Genomic DNA, 21489 nt, shown 5'->3' with positions numbered 1-21489 from the left:
GTGCTGTTATTGTCGTACATATCTCAAGCAGCTTAAAAAATTAATTTCTCGTGATTTTCAGCTATTTTCCAAGGTAACGGAAGAGGGATAAAAAATGTCCCTAAATGGGTATACGTGGTTAGCCCTTTCACAAAATATCTCTTCAATACATTCCAAAACACATGAGAATTGAGACTTTTTTTCACTTTTTCTTCATTCACCCACAAGCTGAAAACAGAAGAAAACAAATTGATGACGTAGTTGAAACAGACCGATGTCATGACAACAGTTTCCTGAAGCCGCCGCCGATGATGTTGGAAATATGGTCATAAGCACCGTTCATTGTGCCGCATGTGTTACTGTACGGATTTTTCGCGTGCTTCTAACTATATTGAATGTAGGGCTATCCGGAACGTGTTGAAAGATGTTTAAACGTGACCATTTCTGTTCTGCACAAAATCCATAAAACGTTCAAAACAAAACAATCGTTTTTCGCTTTCTGCATTTCTTCACACCACTTGCAGCAACAGTTGATCTCGCATGGACGGTGCTTAATCGGCTGTTTCGCAAGCACTTACAGCCTTTTGACGTATAATCGAGCCAGAGAGCCAGAGAAAAACGGCTTCAAGCGAAATGTATGGGGCTGACGTTCGTGACAGGGATGTGAGTTGAAACAACACTGATGAATTTCAAAGAATTAATCGAGGGTGCTGTCTACAGAACAGACTTTAAAAGACGAAAGTTCGTATCTTAATTGACAGTGAAACTGCCACTTGTGAATAATTGCGAGATTTGGATTTGTCGGACGTGCAATTACCCCTAAAGATATTATTATATGGCAAATAACTTGTTTATTTTAATAGATAAAACATAATTTTTTTTTTTTTCAAAAAACATGTATTTTTGGAAGGCTGATAACTTTGTAGAAGGTTTAAAAATTCGAAAAAATGTGGGAGAAAGTTATAACGAAAATTGGGATTTTAAGTGCCTTTTGAAAGAGAACTTAATATGGTTCGTAATATGTAAGAGATTTGCTAAAGACACTATGCGTCTATCTCAATCAAATGAGGAAGGAAATTTTCTATCTAACTTTTAGGTGAATTGATCACACATTTTTCTATATCAAAAGATACGTTGTTTAATAGCTTAAAAATATATTCATATATGTTATGGCTTGAATCACTATTCAATTAATCTAACGAAAACGCCAAAATAAAACACTGTGCAATGGTTGAGTTTTCAATGAAAACTATATAATAAAATAATGTTATGTTATGTTATTCTACACAGATCTGTGCAAAAGTACTAAAATATTGAATCTAAATAGAAAATCCGTTCATACTGACATTTTTGTCGATGAAATGTTATATGATGATAAAATCGGGTGTAAAAGGTGATAAAATCGGGGGCAGATAAGATCGGGTACTGATATAATCGGGTGATTATTACAAAATTTTCTAAATTAAATTCAAAATAACTCGAAAACCAATGCATTTAGAATGTGCACTACAAAGAACTGTTTGATTTTAAATGACTCTGAAGCTTTTGAAATCATTAAAATATAAAAAAAATTGGAAAATGTTGAAACTTTAATTTAAAAAAACCTCCAATAACAATTTGTTTTTTTGTTTAAAAGTTGCGTAATAACTTCAAAATTCTTTTAAAACAAATAAAAATTAAATTCAACTCTTTTTTTTTTAAATTGAAATTTATTTCATTACTATTCAACTTTTTTTAGTCAACAAAAAAACTTTTGCGATGTTTTGAGACAGTTTTTCTATACAAGGTTTCTGAGCCAACAGGCTTTAAATAAAACCTATGCTACATAGCTCTTTTAGAAAATAACCCATGGGTCTAAAAAATCCCTCCTTCTGTGAAAAATGCTCAGTTTGCTAAACCAAATACGAGTGCAAAGTTTTATTTAAATAAAAAATAGACGAAATTCGAACATAGGTCATTTGGCGTTCCATTCGTGTCCTCCGCGGTCGAGATTCTGTATTTCACTAATAAAAAGTTAGGAAAAAAGATAGTGAGAAAACATTGCATGTACCATTATAAAGTAGAGTAATCAGAACAACAAGGAAAAATTTTCAGATTTCTAACTCTGCAGAACTCTCACGTTCTGATACTTTGATCTTCTCAGTTCTTTCTTTTTACTTTCTGACATTTAAAATTTCAGTTTTTTGTTGAAATATATGTAGTTCGTCTCTATGATTTTTTTTAAACAGCATTGCTCTTTGTTTTCTGCTATTTATTACTCGTTTTTTTTTTTGTGTTCTTTTTTCTTACCTTTCACTATTCAGTTTTAAACTTGTTATTTGTTTTTTGTCGCCTATGTTTTTAGTTTCGTTTTAATTTACTTGTTTTCCAACTTTGATTTTGCTTGTTAGCTCAAATTTTTAGCCCCTTTTTTGTTTGTTTCGGCTCATGATGGTTATAAAGTTTTAAATTTTTCACGGGTTTTCACGTTTTTGCACTGCAAGAAATTATTTCATTGACAATTATGCCACCCTTCCATGTTATCACTCACTATTGAGCTTGATCTGTTGTTTTTGACATTTTTGACGTAGATTTGCGTCATGCGGCAAAATTCTGGGATAGCAGTGAAAATTGAAATACCGAAAACATCAAGAGCGTCACGAAAATTGTCCAATTCAAATGCTAAAAATGTGATATTTTAAACGGATATTCGTCATTCGTCAATCGATTAGAAAATTAGGCCAAATACAATTCAATGTGAAAGCTTTCGGAATTGTGATTAAGTTGAGAGTCCATAAATCGACCCCGTTTGCCAGTTTGAGCTCTTCAGGTACGCCACATCAATTACAGCAAAATATTTTACTAGTGCTGGATGAGAAATACCGATAAAAACATATTGATATAAGATAGTCTATCGTAACTTTAGCGTTATAAAGAGAATTATCACTGAGCGAATTATCACTGAGCGAACTGGGGGCTATACTATTCTTATCTATTAGCGGGAGGCAACTTCCCAAATGATATTATAACCACAAACAGAGAACTTGAAAATGTCTCTGTTCAAGTAACAAATAGAATCTTCCAAGCGTATAACAACAGTTGTCCGATCAGGATTCGATCAACAAACAGGGATGTTCCATGGTGGAACACCAGACTAGATAATCTAAGGAAGCAGGCACGAAAAAAATTTAATCGCGCAAAGCGCACCTCACAGTGGGATGCATATAGAAGAGCTCTTACTACGTACAACAAAGAAATAAGGAAATCTAAACGTAAAAACTGGAGGCACACATGCGAAAATATCGAGAGTACTCCAGTGGTTGCTAGGTTACAAAAAGTTCTTTCACAAGATCATTCTAATGGCTTAGGCACTTTGAAATATAACAGCGGAGCTTTCACTTCCACCGCCACAGAAACTTTGAACCTAATGATGGAGGTACACTTCCCAGGATCCTCACCAGTCGTGAGCGAAAGTGCGACTTCGTTGAAATCATACACTGGATCAGAAACGACCAGCATAATTAATTCCAATGAACCCAATGAAATTGTAGGTGCAGCTGGGCAAAATATGACCAGAGAGCATTCGCAAGATCTAGCAAGTCGTATTTTTACTCACGCGAGAGTTGAATGGGCAATAAATTCGTTTGCACCATATAAATCGCCAGATTCTGACGAAATCCGTCCTATCATGATTCAAGAGGGCAAAGGAAGCTTACCTCTTGCTTAACTGAGATGTTCAAAGCAAGCTTAAGGTTAAAATATATTCCAAAAAGCTGGCGCCAAGTTCGTGTTGTCTTTATCCCGAAAGCTAATAAAAAGGACAAAACGAGTCCAAAATCGCTTAGACCAATTAGCCTTTCGTCATTCATGTTGAAATTGATGGAAAAACTCATCGATGACTATATAAAGTCAGAATATCTGAAGCCAAAACCTTTGAATAAATATCAATTTGCTTATCAGCATTACAAATCCACAGTAACAGCACTTCATGCACTAGTAACAAAAATTGAAAAAACATTCGAAGCCAAAGAAATTATGCTAGCAGCATTTCTAGACATCGAAGGCGCTTTTGATAATGCATCCTATAATTCAATGAAAGGTGTTATGATAAAACGTAACTTCGACAAAACTATCGTTGACTGGATATTTGAAATGTTACATAAAAGAGAGATAACTTGCAATCATGGAGGCTCAACAGTCACAGTAAGGACTGCAAAAGGATGCCCACAGGGAGGGGTTCTCTCACCCCTGTTGTGGTCATTAGTGGTTGATGAACTGTTGACACAACTAGAATCACAGGGTTACGAAGTAATTGGTTTTGCGGACGATATAGTAGTTATAGTTCGTGGAAAATATGAGCATGTAATCAAAGATAGACTCCAAGATGCTCTAAATTTAACTACAATGTGGTGCAAAAAAGAGGGACTTACGATACATCCAAAGAAAACTAACGTTATTCTATTTGCACGCAGGAAAAAAATCAAAATTCCTGACTTATATCTCAATGGAACGAAATTAGAACTTTCGCAAGAAGTCAACTACTTAGGAGTAACTCTAGACAGCAAATTAAACTGGAGCTTACATATGGAAAAAAATAATTAATAAGGCTACAAGTGCCTTATGGATCAGTAAAAAAACCTTTGGTAACAAATGGGGATTGAAGCCAAAGATGATCTATTGGATCTATACAGCTATCGTTAGACCCAGAATAACATATGCGTCCTTAGTATGGTGGCCAAAAACAAATGTCAAGTATGCTCAAAAGAAGCTGGAAAAGTTGCAAAGACTTGCCACAATTTCCATCACTGGAGCAATTCGAAGTACTCCTTCAAAGGCACTAGATGCTATGTTAAGCTTACTTCCATTGCATCTATTTGTACAATTAGAAGCAGAAAAAAGCGCACTAAGGCTACAAAGAACAAAAAAGTTCCTTGAAGGAGACCTTAGGGGACACCTCAGTATACTTGAAAATTTCAAAATGAGTGCAATGTTATCTCAGGAAGACTGGATGGATAGGCAGTACAACTTTGAACGACTATTCCAAGTGACTGAGCCAAGTCGCACTGAATGGGAATCAGGTGGGCCTAGCATTCAACCAGGCTCAATAGTGTTCTACACGGATGGCTCCAGGTTAAACAATAGGGTTGGCGCTGGGGTGGCAGGCCCTGGAGTCAGTCTATCAATACCTATGGGAGAGTGGCCAACAGTATTTCAAGCAGAAATACAGGCAATAATTGAATGCGCTACAATTTGCTTACGACGTAACTATAGACATACAAATATATGCATTTTTTCGGATAGTCAAGCTGCACTAAAAGCACTGAAATCCGTTTCCTGTTCTTCGAAATTAGTATGGTATTGTATTCAATTGCTACAGCAGGTGGCTAGAAATAGTAAAGTAAACTTATTATGGGTACCTGGGCATTGCGGCATTGAAGGGAATGAAAAAGCTGATCTGTTGGCGAGAAATGGATCAATGCAGTTGTTTATAGGGCCAGAACCGTTTTGTGGGATCTCAGAATGTGCTCTCAAAATGGAACTTAAGAAGTGAGAACAATCAATGATAGAAAACATTTGGAAAAACAAAAATTCAGCTCGACAATCGAAAAAATTTATTGCACCCCAAAAAACAGTAACCCAGCGATTGCTCAGTATCTCAAAAAAAGACTTATGTACCTACAGTGGCCTTGTAACGGGACACTGCCCAAGTAAATATCACTTTGAACAGATAGGTAAATTGCAAAATGATGCCTGTCGCTTTTGTAACCTAGATAAAGGAACCTCGGAACATTTATTATGTGACTGTGAAGCACTCTCTCAAAAGAGGAAGCAATTCTTTGATAAACACTTAATACAACCATTAGATATCTGGATGACTTCTCCCAATAAGGCAGTGAACTTTATTCGTTCAATAATACCTTATTGGGACGATGCCTATATTCAGCAAGTGGAAACCATTCAACCTAATAGTGGTACGACACCCTGATAAGGCTTACATCAAATAGGGGCCCGCCACAAAAGATCAAAACTCTGGTCGCAGTGGAAAATGTACCCAACAGGAAAAAAAAATCACTGAGCGGTAAAAACTGCATTAAACCATCAAATTATTTCATTCCAATTGAGTCTATTTCCTCACCTATTGCAAGAAGGGCACTGACATGGGACATGCTTTTGTAATTTTACGCTAATATTGTGGTCGTGTCTCGTACACAACCTCTTCTACTCCTTAAATATTTTCATCTTTTTGAATGTTTTTGACATTTGTAATATTACTAGAATCTCTAAAATACTCTTAGGTCTGCAAAGTTTTTTTGTGACAACATTATCTACATTATTTCTTCGGAAAGAAGTGTGCCAATAAACCAGTATTTGGAGAGCAAATGAAAAAAGTTCTCGATTTTGAGCTCCCTTACCACTGTGCACGAAAATTCCGAAATCTGCGTGAAAAGATACGATAGTGTGTATCAGTCTTTTTTAGCTAAGTGTATGACTTCATTGTTTTAATATTTATGTTTTTCTAGACTCTGCACTGTTCTACTATTTTTGACTCAGATTTTTTGCTCTTCTGTTCTACGTTCGAGAATAGCATTTTAAACCTTTTGGTTTTTTCCTCTTTAATTTATATGTTTTTCTAAGTTTAAATTTTCGATTTTTACACTTTGTTGTCTGGAACGCGCTAAAACGGTCGACGGGCATATTGAAGCCTGAAATGCTGCATTTGGAAGTTAAGTGGATATACAATGATTGCTATGATGAGTTTTCACCGTTTGCACTTCAGTTTTTCAAATGACGTCCAAGCAAGTGGAGCAGCGTGTTAAAATTTTGCTCGCGCTGCAACAGAGCTCGACGTTCTCGCACGCCAAGTTGGCAAAATTGCTGAATATGGCCAAATCGACCGTGACAAACGTCCTTAAAGTGCCCGTGGGGCGTGTGTCTGGAAGCGAGGCGGCAATCGTAATCCGGATGTGACAGTGACGACTAAGAAGGTGGAGGCGAAATATAAGCAGAATCCTAACATAATCCATCCGGAACGTCGCTGGCAAGCTCAATGTCTCCGAAGCTAGCCGGGTTATCGATGTTTAAGGAGCGGACGAACCGAGATTCTAAACAAAACGGTTCTGAAATTTGTATACAAAGGAACGCAAAACTTATGTGAAGTCGGATATCAATCATTTTCCGGGACGGACCATCAAACTATCAAAGTTTCCGAAAGAATATGTATGCACATGCATATGTGGTCTAAAGCGGCACTATCATCACTACGGGAACCATCAATCAAGATACATATTTAGGTTCAGGAGTGACTGGAAAAAAGGCTGCTACTAATTCTGGTGGATGTTTTTCTATCATATTTACTTGAGCTTCTGATTGGTTTTGTTTTCTCGTTCTTGTTCATTAGTTTTCGAGTCTTTAATTTTTTGAATTAAATAATTTTGTGTGTGTTTATCTGGTTAATAACCAGTAGAAAGGCGGACTTCAATATGCAAACATGTTAATTACAAGCTGTCTATCAGAATATCAAATTTCGCAGATTTCGGAGAAAATCAACTTCTAACAGGGGGAAAATTACTCGGTGTGATTCTACGGAACGGAAGTTTACTCCGCAAATCCGCAAGGAAAACACTTCCCCGAATTGGCGAACCATCTTTTATCAAGTGTACAGCGTTCACGCAAACGCCTGTTTAATTACGTCAACCCGCTTGAATGGTGAAAGTTTTAATTCGATTCCAGCCGAATTTGGCACGCCTGTTGAGCGCGCGTGCCATCATCACGGCTGTCGTCGTCGTCGTCTGCGAAAACAAATCCCATTTAAAGTTGAGTCGAAGTTGTACGCCACATTTTGAGTGCAACAGCCGTAACATCATCCCAGCAAATTAAGCTGACAAACTTTAAGCTCTCGGAACCACATTGGCGAGAAACTTACCTTTCTATACCTCCAGTTGAGCAAAACTGATTGTGTATCAAAAAACACCAAGTTCTTTAGAACTCTAATCGACTGGCTGGCAAGTGAATATTTCATCAAATTACGCTCTAACGATATAAACTTTCCCCCCTTATCGCGATAGTGTGAAAGTTGAGCAGCTCTACTCCACTAGCGCCGAGCCGAAGGCGAAGGGATTCAGACCCACCGTTATCAGCTTCCGCCAGTGGCGCACGGAACTGTTGTAACTATGTTCGGGTTGAGTTGGTCTCGCACGTAATGTTTTTTGTGGTGGGTAAAGCAGAAAAAAATAAACCGACAAACAGAAACGTTTTTTGCAACCCAATGTCACCCAGCCCAGCACCCAATACACAGCAGGGACTCGCATGGGCATGGGTTTAGTTTATATAGATTACATAACAGAAGTAGGGGTAAACAGGGTAAGACCGCCCTTGCGAAGTAAGACCGCCCACCGTAGTTTTACTACCAAGTCATAAAATAATTGAAAAATTTCTTTAACGTGTCTATTACAGTATAATTACATAACATTTTGCACGTTTTTCTGTTTTGTCGCAGAAATAAGCAAAACCAACCTTTCAGCTGGCAACCAGTCAATGCGCTATTGTTTTGCGGCAACGGGACTTAAGGTTTTTCAGTCTAAAAATCTATTGTTTTGTTCGTGAATATACGTTTAATCGCTTGCCTGAATCTATCTTCTTTCGAAAATATCGAAGGCCGTGAGTAATCTTGTAATTTTGACTACTTTTTCGGACAAATATGAAAATGTTCCACTGGGGGTAAAGTCGCCCACTATACAAGGGGTAAAACCGCCACGAATCCAACTGCTTGTTGTTTTACTTCAAGACCCAAATGCCTCGACACTACAAAGGAAATTTTTACAGGATCAGTAAAGCAACTTCAAGCCACATAAGACATCGATGTTAATCGACCATTTTCGATTTGGTTTAAGCTTTTCTAGTAATATATTTTAACAAGACTTATTTTTGAAAAAAGTAAACATGTGTGAAAATGGTGTTAATGAACCAAAATAATTTTAGAGGCAGGACGGTGTGTTTGATAGGTATGACGGCAGAATTGAAAATAGTAGTTTTTTACTTTCGAAAAAAGTACACACTCTAAAAAAAATTAATGAAAAAATATAGAAATAAAATTAAAAATATATTTTTTTTTCAATTTTTTTTGAAAAAAACATGTTTTTGCCTGTAAAATCTACAAAAGGTAAGCTAATGTTTTATGGTTGTTGGATCATGGAGTAATAGAAATATTAATAGCTCAATTTTTGTGAAGATTTTTTTTTTTTTGACGGTTTATTTGGTGTATAGAGTAGTTGGTAATTTTGTTCTTCAAAAAAACATAGAAAATTGAAAATATAAATAAAAGAAATAATAATTATTAGTATTTTTCTAAACATAATAAGTCTTCAAAAGAATCATACAGATAGGTTTAATGAGTTTAAATTTTTAGCTTAAAGATAGGTATTTTATGAATTCAATATCTTGAAAAACCCCAATTCTGAAAAATATATTTATTTTGAAAACCAAAAAGGTTACCTAAACATTGATTTGTACTTGTATAATCAGAAAACAAAATAAGTTAAAACTTAGAAAAATTTTTTTTTTCGGATTTTTCACAGTGTATATTTTATTTAAAAAGAAAAAAAATACCATCTACAACTTTGTCAGAGACACTATACCGATAGAATCAACCGTTTCGGCCCTAAAAATATTGTTTATCCTCAAAAAATGGTGGGCGATCTTACCCCGCTGGTGGGCGGGCTTACCCCGCATGAAAAAGATCTGCACATTTTCAATGAATTTTTGAAATTTAAAAAAAAAGCTGGAAAATAAACAAAAATATTCCAGTTCTTATTTTTTAAATGTGGGTATTGAATAGAAGAACCTCTTAGCGAAGAAAAAATGAAATTGCAGCCGCAACTTTTTATTCTATAAACAGAATTGCTTAAGGGGGCGGTCTTACCCCGCTTACCCCTACGTGGATACATACATGTAATTGACACTTTTTGTTTAGTTTTGCATCAGCAAGGGAGTGTCCAGTGAAAACTCCACCGAACGGATGTACTTACCGTGCTGTTGCGTTCGGTTTGATGATGCCGCGGAAGCTGGTTTCGAGCAGAGTGAAAACATGCTGGCCGCCTGAATGTGTGTTACGACGAGATGTTCTTTGGGTTGGTGCAAATTTGACGTTAACTTTTGTTTCTGTTCGGTTTTTGTTTTTCCGCTGGTCCTCGGATTGGAGTGAAGAATGTTCACTATTGTCGGAGCGAAAAGAACGAATGAAACGGAACTCACTCACTAGTAGGTCATCGAGTGTACTGGCAAAGAAGCATTTGAATTGACGAAACCACCTTCGGTGGAGTAAACTCGAACCAAATCCAGCATAGCTAGCAGATTTCTTTCTGTGGAGCAATTTTTCTAGGCGACTCCCGACCCGGTGAGAAGCACAGGTCAATATTCCAACCACGAAGTCAATTAGAACTGCTCGCTAGGAGTAAATCTTCTACCGGTTTTTTGGCACAGCCAAACTTACACACGCACAACACTTTGATTACAAGCGAAATTCCACTTTTTTCGATAAATAGCGAGGCAAGATTATCCTGCTATTTTCTTTCTTCGGTCGTTGACGGCCAATAATCACGCACTTTTCCACTTTGTTGAGCACATTCACCAGATCATGACGCCTCCTCTTCCGAACGCTTGGACAATGGCTTGGCACTCGACCTACCCACTCTTGCGGACAGACTGCCGAAGATGATGCTGGCACAATTTGATCTCTTCTTTCTCCCAACAAAAAAACGGGATAACAGGATGACGGTCTACTCGCGGAATCTGGCGACTTCGCTGGGTGCCGGCCGAAACTCTACTGCGCGAAAAAGGTTTTCCCCAATGGAATGAGAGCAGCAGCAGCAGTAGCAGGCGATGGCAAAACATGAATGGGCCACAGTCATGCTCAGCAGGCGCTGATAGCGGCGGCAACGGCAAGTCCTAGATTCGTTTACAGGCGAACTTTTTTTTGCGTGTTTGCCGTGAATGGAGATGATAAGGAAGCGATAGTTCACGAGAGGGAGAGCGAGAGAGAGTGTGATAGAGAGAAGTGAGCGTAACAGAAAGCATGCATTACCCACCCTCCGTTACCAATCAAACAGAGCCAAAGGGCTTGGTTGAAGTTTTTGTTTATCGAAAACAGAATGTTTTCTAGGGTTGGTCAAGACGATAGTAAAAATATATCTCTTAAATGTTCCACAATTTCAAACAAATATTTCCATTATATCTATAGAACTATATATAACCGTAAATATATTACTATTAGAAATAATTTTAAAAATATACTTATTTTGCAAATAAAAAGGGTTATATCCATTTTTAATGAGTATATGTGTCAATTTCATTCTGATGAGCTCTATCATAAAGTCCAGAGTTGTCAAGAAGTAAATTATCTAATGAACTTTTAGAGTTTAGTGAAAAATGATTATTTTAGGTAAACTTTGAACGGTTTAGTAATAAAAAGGTTAAATGCCTATATTTTGGTCTCGAAAAACTCAATAGTAGGTATCAGCACAACTCTAATTTACCTTAATCATAATGAAAAATATAGAACAAATATTATCAAATTTCTAAACAGATCATGAGCAACCTAACCGTAAGCAATAGCATCCCAAGTAACACGCGTTGTTATAGAATAGTTGACGTTACCTATTCCATGACATCTCTATCACCAGGAAAGCGCAAATATTGAAGGCTGCTATTATTCTACAATAAAACAAGTACCGATACTATATGAAGTATTACATAACTTCATGAAAGCAAAGCAATTTGATAGAATGAAGAGACAAAATACATCTCGAGTACTAACCTACGGCAATGCGCAAATCTGTTGCTATGACAAGAGCTAAACATCGCATGCGCAAATGTGTTGTTATGCGCAGTGCAACTAGATCGACAATCGTTTTTATCAGTGGCAGTTTGAATTGATTATAAATTAATGATAAAAAATAATATTCACCCCTTGAAAATGGCTTTTTTTTGTTCGTTTGAATGTTAAAATTGTTCTCGCATAGTTTCAACGTTATCTAGACATAAAATCAAACAAAACTAGAAAATGTTGTTAGATATACGATAACAAAAGTTGGAGTGATATTTGTTACACTGCAAGCGTTTTGTTTATCATCTGATGGCACATTTTGACTCGCTCCGAACAAATAAAGAAATCGTTCAAATAGTTCAAATATTAAACTGATCAAGTAATTTTACGTTGGCTGCTTATCTTTGTCCTGAGGAAAAGCCCTTTACTGCACCATGATTGTTCCTGTACCTGTAAGACAAAGCGCAGAACTGATATGTTTTGTACATGAGAGCCGAAATGTACACATGTTCTCAGAGCATCATCACACGTTTGACTTTTGGCCGTTCCACATAGGAGTAAATACGTTTAAAACCTGATCATAAGTGAAAAATTCAAAGTAAATCAACTTTGTACTGTAGTGTTTCATTTTGAAGTGTGATGTATGCTTGATCACTTGACAGCTCATCAACATCCAAAAGTTGTGTTCACGGTCTTAAAGAGAGGTTTGAACCGACCGCAATTCAATAGTTTTTGTGCATGATAATGACGCTTTGATACCGTGAGCTAAAATATAACGTTCCGAAGATAAACAAGTGATTTTTAAATTAAACAACGATGGAGATAAAAATATTTGTTTTTATAAATTAACTCAAAATGGGATAAGTTATGTTTCCGGTCAAATCCGGTTGAACGGCTTATGTTACGTGGAAGTGCTAATATTTTTGGTTATAATGGTCAAGAAAAACCTTCCGGATGCTTCCGGTTTCGTGTTTTATCGCTATGTGAAAATAATCAAGAAATTCTTATTTTTTCACTTCTTGGATAGTTGTAGCCTTGGTTACCCAAATGAAACTTTGTCAAACGACTGAAATGTGTACTGAAAAGTCATTTCATGATAAATTCAAGTATTTGGATGAGTTTTGACCCGACTATGACTGAATTTAAATTTCATTATAAGAAAGGTCATCTATCACTTTGAGGTGGGTTACTCCATGCAAAAAATTATCCAAATCCAATCATGAGTTTTTATTATCACAATGTGATACGTTTTCAGTGCAAAATTTTTTTTTAAATAATTATGATCAGGTTTGATGTTCCAAGTGTTCCACTGTGCGTTCAAACGATAATCAGATCTTTTAATAAAATTTGATATCACATTTGACATAGGGGTGGGGAACAGTTTTGCACAGTAGGTCAAAGTTAGAAGTAAATGTCTCTTCTCAATCACATACCGGATAGAGAATTAACCCAAAAAAGATTCGACTTGCCCTCACATGAACAACGCTGCCGAAAGAAGACAAAGCACGCCATTCGACAATTCTTGAAACCCGTTGCCATTTTGATCAAAATTTAAAATTTCATCTTTGCAAAAGGAAAACCTTCCCTTTTCCCCTTACCCAAGCTGATGAAATAAATTGGCTCTGTCATCTTAGAAAAATGTTGGTTACTCGGAAACCCCTGGACAGACTTGATATGCTCCTCACTATGTGGAATGAGCCGAACAAAAATACTTTCTTCTGCATCGTGCTGTGCTTCTGCCGCTAGCGGAAAAAAATACAACACTTGCTGCTTACACCCCAGCTCAGTGAAACAAGTGAGATATATCACTCTAGTGAGGATACACAGAATCACACTGCGGTACTCACTGCTGAGAAATATAACAGAGACAACTCGAGTTTTCTCGTATAAGAATGTGATGCGGGGTATGTGAACAAACTTGACAAAACACGCAATCTATTTTTCTACCTAGATGCTCCCCTCGATTGATAAATGCTCAAGATACTCACCGTTAGAGCACTGTAGTGAGTTTTTTGTGTAGCTATAGGGCGAAATGTCCTTTCGTGTGAGAAAGCTCAATTCAGATTTTCACGTAGAATTACGTCTTATGGCAACATTTTTGGGGTGCAAATTGAAAAACCAAATTCTTCAAAACTAATTCACTTTTAAATGCCTGAAACTCAGCACGTCCACTTGAAGGCGTAATATTTCAATTTTAATATGCCAACTATTGTACTATTGAAGAATATAGAGCCTTATTGAACGCATATTCTCCCCAATCAGAGCTAAAAACAAGGCGAAATATCAGGCGAAACTCTCAGTTTCAGTCTCAGTCAAACTAGAAAACCAACCACTGCCTTTTTTTCCGACACAGCCGACACTAAAGTAAACACACGATTTGACTACTTGTGAATGATTTTGCGACAAGTAATTTTCATGCCATTTCCTACTCTACGAGGCTCATCGTCCACTGAGAGTTTTCCTCGAAAACTTGGTTTAAAAGGTAGGGAATAAAAGTTTCACCTACATTGCAAGGTCTGGTTACTGCAAAGAAGGAAAAGAACAGATCCTGTTCATCTCTTGCAGCGCAAAGAAAATGCGAAAATACGTTAGAGCTAGCACATCTGTCTATTTGATGGCTGTTATGGAACACTTAGTAGCTGATAAAGTGCTGGAAATGCTGCCAGGATAACATGAGAACGAGAATAATCCCACGTCGTATGCAAATCCGCAATGACGAGACACGAACGGCGCTTCTTAGCACCCCAGAATCATTTGATTGTGAAGAAGTTAAATTTTTTCTGCCCTGATCAAAACGTTGCAAAAAAATGATGAAAAGTTATTTTTCAAAATCGTGAAGCTAGATTATAGGCTAGTTTAAGCCCAAAGCGTCACGTACTCAGTTTGTAACATTCTCAAGAATATCCAGAAGACATAAGATAGGCTACCGTAATTCTATTATAAAAGATAATTATCTTTACGATCGTGTCTCATAAATAACCTTTTCAACTTCATATCTCTTAAAACTAGAGATTCTACTACGGTGTGTTTTTTCAAGCTCCTCAGATACACACGAATCGCTGCTCTCATCAAGCACGAGCTTCGATCTGCTCATCATTCTGCTACACGCTAGTGATTGCTAGTGATTTTCTGAGGAGAAACAAAAAGTCTGCCTCTGTATATAAGTTTGCAAGATCAGCTATTCAATGATTTAGAAGTGATAAAGAATCATATTACCCCTCCCTCTAACTACGCTACTGAGATAAATAATAATTATCATAATAATCCTTGTACGCCATGGAGCTCAAATCGAAAAAAAGGGCAATAGGACGACACAGCAGCAGATTTGTTGGGGTTCGATCTTCTGGTACATATGTTATATTCTGACTCCTTCCTTTTTTAAAGTCTTGCAGATGTTATGACTTCGACCAGCAGAACTTTCTGGTTACTTTCGTGCAGATTTTAGATATCGAAAGAATGAAGAGTTTCCAATAAATTTTACTGTCAGCTCCAAAAGTAAATATTAAATTTACTAGTCCGCAGATTTGGGAGTCCGAGTGCAGATTTTCGTCAGAATCCCCTTTTTCAAAATTAATGCTGATTGTTGTAGACTTTTGCCTGCGCAAGCGCAAATGTTTTGAGTTACGAATAGATTATTTTTCATATTTCAAGCTGATTTTTCCGATCTCTCGAGCATTTGCAGATTTTTTTCAGAAACATCTGGCATCTCAGCTTTCCGTTGACTTGCCGAATCCTTGTTGTTGAACACGTTGCGTAGGAAGGGGAGCTTTTTCCTATGAATTATCTCCATTGGACGGCCGCTACCTCTCTTCCGGATTACTGCCATGGAAGCCAGGATACGGTATACGGTGGATACCGGTATATTTTTACTTTTTACATAATCAATTGTGCAGTTTTTTGACGATCCTCTTTTGCTTAGAAGAATTGTGCAATGCGGGCGCGAAGTTCTTACTGTTTCGACGGTATTTTGAACACGACTGAACATGTCGGGGTGTAATAGAGTGTGTGACAATTTTTCATTCACCTAAGGTGATAGACACGACTTAAGTATTTTACCTCACGTTGGATGCATGCCAAAGTCATTGCTATTCCAAAACAATACAAGGACCAAAAGAACGCTTCGAAATATGGGACTTAGTCGTTTTTTCAATTGTGGAAGGCGGAGTTCAAAATGTTTAGAATTTATCTTTTGAAATTGATCACTAGTCTCTCGAAATAGCTTGTATAATGATATACACTATAGCTAGCATCGAATACATTATGTTTCATTAGGGTGGTTCATTTATTCGGCATCCCCCCAAGTCCCAGAGAGTAAATTTTTGCAAATAAAAATTTTTTCAGATGACACCAATTCTCGACGTTTCATGCGTTTTTAAGTCATTTGGCATCAAAAAAAAATTTTCGAAAACCGAAATTTCACGTACCCCCCCTTTGGGTGATTTTTCGATTTTCAAAAAAGCCAAACTTCAATCGCTTTACGCCACCCCATTTTAAGTCCGATTGAGCTGAAATTTTGCACAGGGTGTTTTTTCGAGCAGGTGAACATTTTGTATAGGTTTTTTTTTGAAATTTTCTGGTCACTTTTTTTCCATACGATGATAGGCGCCCTACTACCCATTCGACATCAATCATAGTAACCCATGAATCAGCAGAAAAAAATTGACAGCTCTATTAGCCGAACTCTAACCGTGATGGCGAAAACTGTGAAGCTGCTCCGTTCAGAAAAGTGTGCGTTCGAAGAATGGTGCCCAATCGCGTCGAAAACGGGCATCGTGCGGCAGTTCGTGGACACCAGATACGCCCGTCCCAGTATCTATAACATCTTGGTACTATTGGACAACAATCAGAACATCGAAAAAAGCCCGGTTCTGGACGGCCAGCGACCCTGAGCGACTAAAACCTGTAACAGGTAAAAATTCAAAAAAGTCAAGAGTGCCGCGATTTATACGAATAATTATATAAATGATGAGATAAAAGGGTCGAGTGAACCTTGAATCAGTCAAAAGCGGTACTCGGTAGGCGGTAAGTCGACGAGATGCAGCTAGTCGCCACCAGGAGACACACTCAGTAAAACGGCCACGGTGGCGGAGGCGAAAAAACGTCCGGAAATGGGGGTGGAATTAATGGGTGAGCCGGTGGAGAGCACCAAAAATCAACCGCCAACCATCGTTTGGATTTCACTAAACGTCAAAAACTCAAGGTGAAAAGGTTGTATGAAAAACGAATTTGAATTTAAGTAAAAGCGACATTGCGACTATTGTTTGCAAAATTTTCAAAAATGCCAAATTTGAGCTCAATCGGACTTCGGGGAGTAGAGCCTCAAAGCGGTCAAAGTTACAGTTTTTTGATCGATGAAAGAAATGTTCGAGCTGGAAGTGTCTCTTGTGTTCTTGTGTATCTCGAATCTCACAGCGCAAAAGTTTCCATTTTCCTGAAAGTTAATTTTTTAATCATTTTTTTATGAAATAACATTTCATGCTTTTCAAAGAGATTTGCTATAAAAAAATCGATTTCGAAAACTTCAATAACTACTCTTGTACATTTTTAGGTTGGTCAAAATCGAGTTATCAGAAGTCCGATTAAGCTTAAATTTTGGATGGAGACTTTTTTCGAGAAGACAAAATTGTTTAACCCTAACGTTTGCATTAAAAAAATGCTAAAAAATGCCAATTTTTCATGGGTTTACCTTTACACGCACTGACGAAACTACCCATCCAGCATCAATCATAGTGACCCATGAGAAAAAAACTGACCCAATCTCTGACCGTAACGGCGAAAACAGTGAAGCTACTCCGCCGCGTCGAATGCGGACATCATACGGAAAAGGGACACCGGTTACGCTTGTTTCGGTATCTACAACATCTTGGCACTGTTGGACTACAATCAGAGCATCGAAAGAAAGACCGGATCCGGACGGCCGACGAGCCTGCGCGACAAGAATCTGCAAAGAATGCTGGAGAGGAAGACCGAGGGAAAAGTGGCTACATCGCTGCGTACGCTTGATCGGAAGGTCGGTGCATCCGGCGAAACAGTGGAAAAGTACCTGGTAAACATGGACATCAGAAAGCGGCAGTCCCGTTCATTGGTCTCGGAGCTACAGGCAATGACGCAGTGGCAGCGGCTGAATAAAATGGTCGAGTGGTTTTTCCGGCGAATCCCGATGTGAGTGGTGATCGAGGTCGAGACCTATCTGGCAACGACTGGCAGGCTGGGAGCTCCGTATTCGCAAGGTTACAGAGTCCGCTTTGGTAATCAGGTGGTCGTGGGTTCGAATCTTAGTAGAATCAGGCCATTTTGGTTGTCGAAGGACTTTAGCATGGGTTTATTCTCAGGCTCCTCACCACGTACCCTTCCTTAAATCTGAGTTCTACAGTACCTTTGTTGACTCTCCTAACAAAAAAAAGTCCCTATTATAATAAAACTGGTGTGAGTAACGTATGAAAGTTCTCTGCAGGGAATTGTAATTAGGCGATATTGTTAGGATGGATAGAGGCTTGGTATAGTAGAGCATTGAGCTTGAAACGGAAAGGTAAACTAACACGCAAACAGGAATATGTATGATAAGCGTATGACTCACTTCAATAGTGATACTGCTAATAATATGAAAAACACCTGGGCAATATTACAATAGATCTAAGCACTGGTCGCAGTGATGAGTCCACACAGGAAAAAAACGACTGGCAGGGCACTCCGTATTTTACGTTGAACGTGAACGTAGACGGGAAAATTTATAGTATGCAGTGCTGATAAAAGTCATTTTCCCCAGCAAAATTCATCGAAAATTACGAAGTGCCTGCCGGAAGTTGCGTCGTTCAACAAGAAATACCATCAAGCCGAGATGTGGTTTTCTGGCCGGATTGGGCGTCGATCCACTACTCGAGGAGATCATGGAGGAGATGAAGTGGCTGGATATCGATGTGTACTCAAATCGGGAAACCCGCTCAACGTTCCCCAGCTGCATTCCATCGATAATTTCTGGTAAATTTCGCAAAAACTGATTAACTGTCTCGATTGGCTCTGAGACGTCGCAAAAATACGCCTTATACTGGAAAGCCACTGCGTTTAACATTGCATGGTTATTCATTGCAGGTTATCAAGTTAACACGCTTATGAGATAGAGCAAAACTAATATATTTATGACCCTCCCCGTGCTTGAAAACCTGTGTACGAATTTTCACGGCAATCTGTTGAGTAGTTTTGCGAGTCTATAAGGGGTGTCAAACCATCATAGAGATATTGTTTGTACTCCAGAATCCTTACAATCCGATTCCGGTTCCAATCGTTCTATTATTTCTCAAGTTAAGCAGAAACTCCAGAGAGGGGATGAGACTTAAATTATCATAAGAACCTTACCGCCACAAAACCCACAGAAGCCCATTTTTATACATATAGATATTTTTTATTAAGTTTTATGAATTTCATGGGTTTTATACTTATTATGAATTTTGTGAATATTGAAAAACAATGTTTATAAAAATTCAAATATTTTATAAAGATCATCAATGGCTGACCTCGGTGACAAAAATTACCTTTCTCTCCCTTTTAGTCGTTAGAGATGGAGATCGTAAGTATGTAGCCGGCGCCGTTATTGTTCTATACAACGCGGAAGCCAGTGAATTTTTTTTACATTGAAGACGGTAAATTAATCTTAAATGATACTGGTCGACAATATAAAAAAATAGCTACACCAGAGCTCATAAAAGCGGCTCTAAAAAAATGATAGCTATCTAACCATTCCTGTTTTGGTGCAGAAGTGCGTCAAAGGACGGTAGTGTAATTTATCGTCGGGTTCGTCGTTTCTATGCCTGCTTCTAGGAAAAATCAATTAAGTTTACAAAAATGTGGAAGAGGTTGTGTATAAGGCACGATCTTCAGATTAACGTGGAATTACCATAGCCAATCTCATGTCAATAGGGTTCTTCGCGTGTATCTCCAATTACTGGTCAACAGAGGTGACTATTTTGATGGCTGGGTATTTGTATACGTGTTCGATACCCATAATGTATTCCTGGCGATAAATTAGGCAATACATTCGATTGTAATTATTCAATTTCATAAAATAAAGCAGGACATTTTAGTCGTCTTTCTCTCTTTCAATTTTTTTTGAATGACTGGCTAGTCATATTAAGAAATAACTATTTGATCATCTCATACTGTTTTACGTGAACTGGAGGAAAAAATCTGTAATTCCGAAATCTGCGGACTCTGGACATTTTATGCCGTTTTCAAGAAGCCAGGAATCACCATCACCATCTTAAAGATGGCGTTTGAAGTTGATTTTTGTTAGCTGGTTTCCATATTGAGTGGTATTCGGTTATTTTAGGCAGTTTTACTGAAATCGGAGGTCGTCATCTTGAAATTCGTAGTTGCATCCAGGGTCGGCTTCCGGGTACTCGATATCATCCCAGTCTTAATTGGATATGGATGATATTTGGCGTTGTTTTCAGTTTTGATTGATCGAAATTTACGTTCAAAACATGGCTCTACATTTTTCAATAGTACAATTTTACACATTTCGATAGATGTATAACTAATTTTCCAATCGATTGCTGAAAACAATGAAGGAATCCGTTGAAAACTGACTGAGTTTTGAGCGTTCGAAAGTGGACAATTTTTGTGACGCTCTCGATATTGCCGAAAGACGTAATTCCACGTCAAAAGTTATCTCTTCTAAGGACACCGACATTCACCGGAATGGTTGGAATTTTTTTTTCCAGTTTGAGCTCTAGAATAAAACCTGTGTTTGCCAGTGTTAGACAACTAACGGTGGTTCTTTGTGCAACTTTACTAGCTCAAAGTCATCACGAAGAAGCAACTAATACTGCGACGTACTATCTATGAGTTACGCATCGAGAGACCAGAATGAAAATGATTCAATCCAAGTAAAAGTTAAATCATTGAAAAACAGTGTTGTACCTGAATTTTCCAATGTTCTAGTTTTTAAAGTTCTGCTGTTTTTGTCAATCTGATTTTTTATATTCCTTATTTAAACATATTTTTCTGATGTTTGGAGTCTCGTCGGTGCTTTTTTTCAGTATCACTACTCTGTAATATAAAATACATTTTCTACAGATAACTTTCAACGTTCTGTCAAGCCCAGGTTTAACCTCTTTAGGCCTTAAAATTGTGCACAGAATTTCGCCAATTCTTTATGAAGCTACATCAAGATATTTTTGAGTTTTAGTTTTCAAATGTTAGACATTTAATCGTTGTTTTGTTTTCTTTGCCAAATTATTTCGATATCGAAATTTTGACTGTTGGTAGCCGTATGATAATTTTAAATTTTTAGTTTAGTAATTTCACTATCAATATTTGGCTGTTGGTGATCTTATAAAACTTGATAATTTTGAACGTTCACAGAAAGTATTATTCTAATATTCTTTTTTTACAATCGTTTATACGTTGATAAGTTTTCAATACTGGTGGTTTACTATAATTGTGGTATGGTCACCCCACATTTCGAGGAAAACTTATTACAACAACAATAATGATAACAAAAAAGACCCCTTTCCTTTTCCCCATCAGCTTTTGAGAGCAACACATGCTTTGTTGACAACATGCGAGCGAGCTTCTCTGGAAATTTGAACCGTACCTACACTGCACGAATCACGCCCCATCGATCCATTCGCAGAAGCGTTCGGGTTTGTGTTTGCATCACGTGAGGGGGAGAGCAAAAGAGAAACCTAGAGAAAGTCGGTCAACAATTGGCA

General features: G+C 37.6%; 1 protein-coding gene across 2 annotated transcripts in view; it reads right to left on the bottom strand.

Moving 5' to 3' along the window:
- The window catches only part of LOC129717793 (uncharacterized), a 246033-nt gene extending 235192 nt beyond the window's left edge, over positions 1 to 10841 (bottom strand). The window contains exon 1 of one of the 2 annotated variants that reach the window (XM_055667967.1): positions 9984 to 10841. In XM_055667967.1, the coding sequence (XP_055523942.1) occupies positions 9984 to 10044 (61 nt within the window). In that variant the 5' untranslated portion in view covers positions 10045 to 10841. The remainder of the gene's footprint in view (positions 1 to 9983) is intronic. The other variant, XM_055667976.1, reaches the window with a different exon arrangement.
- Positions 10842 to 21489: the final 10648 nt, after the last annotated feature.

Source organism: Wyeomyia smithii, chromosome 1, assembly GCF_029784165.1.
Source record: "Wyeomyia smithii strain HCP4-BCI-WySm-NY-G18 chromosome 1, ASM2978416v1, whole genome shotgun sequence".
Classification (NCBI taxonomy): domain Eukaryota; kingdom Metazoa; phylum Arthropoda; class Insecta; order Diptera; family Culicidae; genus Wyeomyia; species Wyeomyia smithii.
The sequence above is the reverse complement of the archived record's forward strand: the minus strand, read 5'-3'. Positions and strand labels throughout refer to the sequence as shown.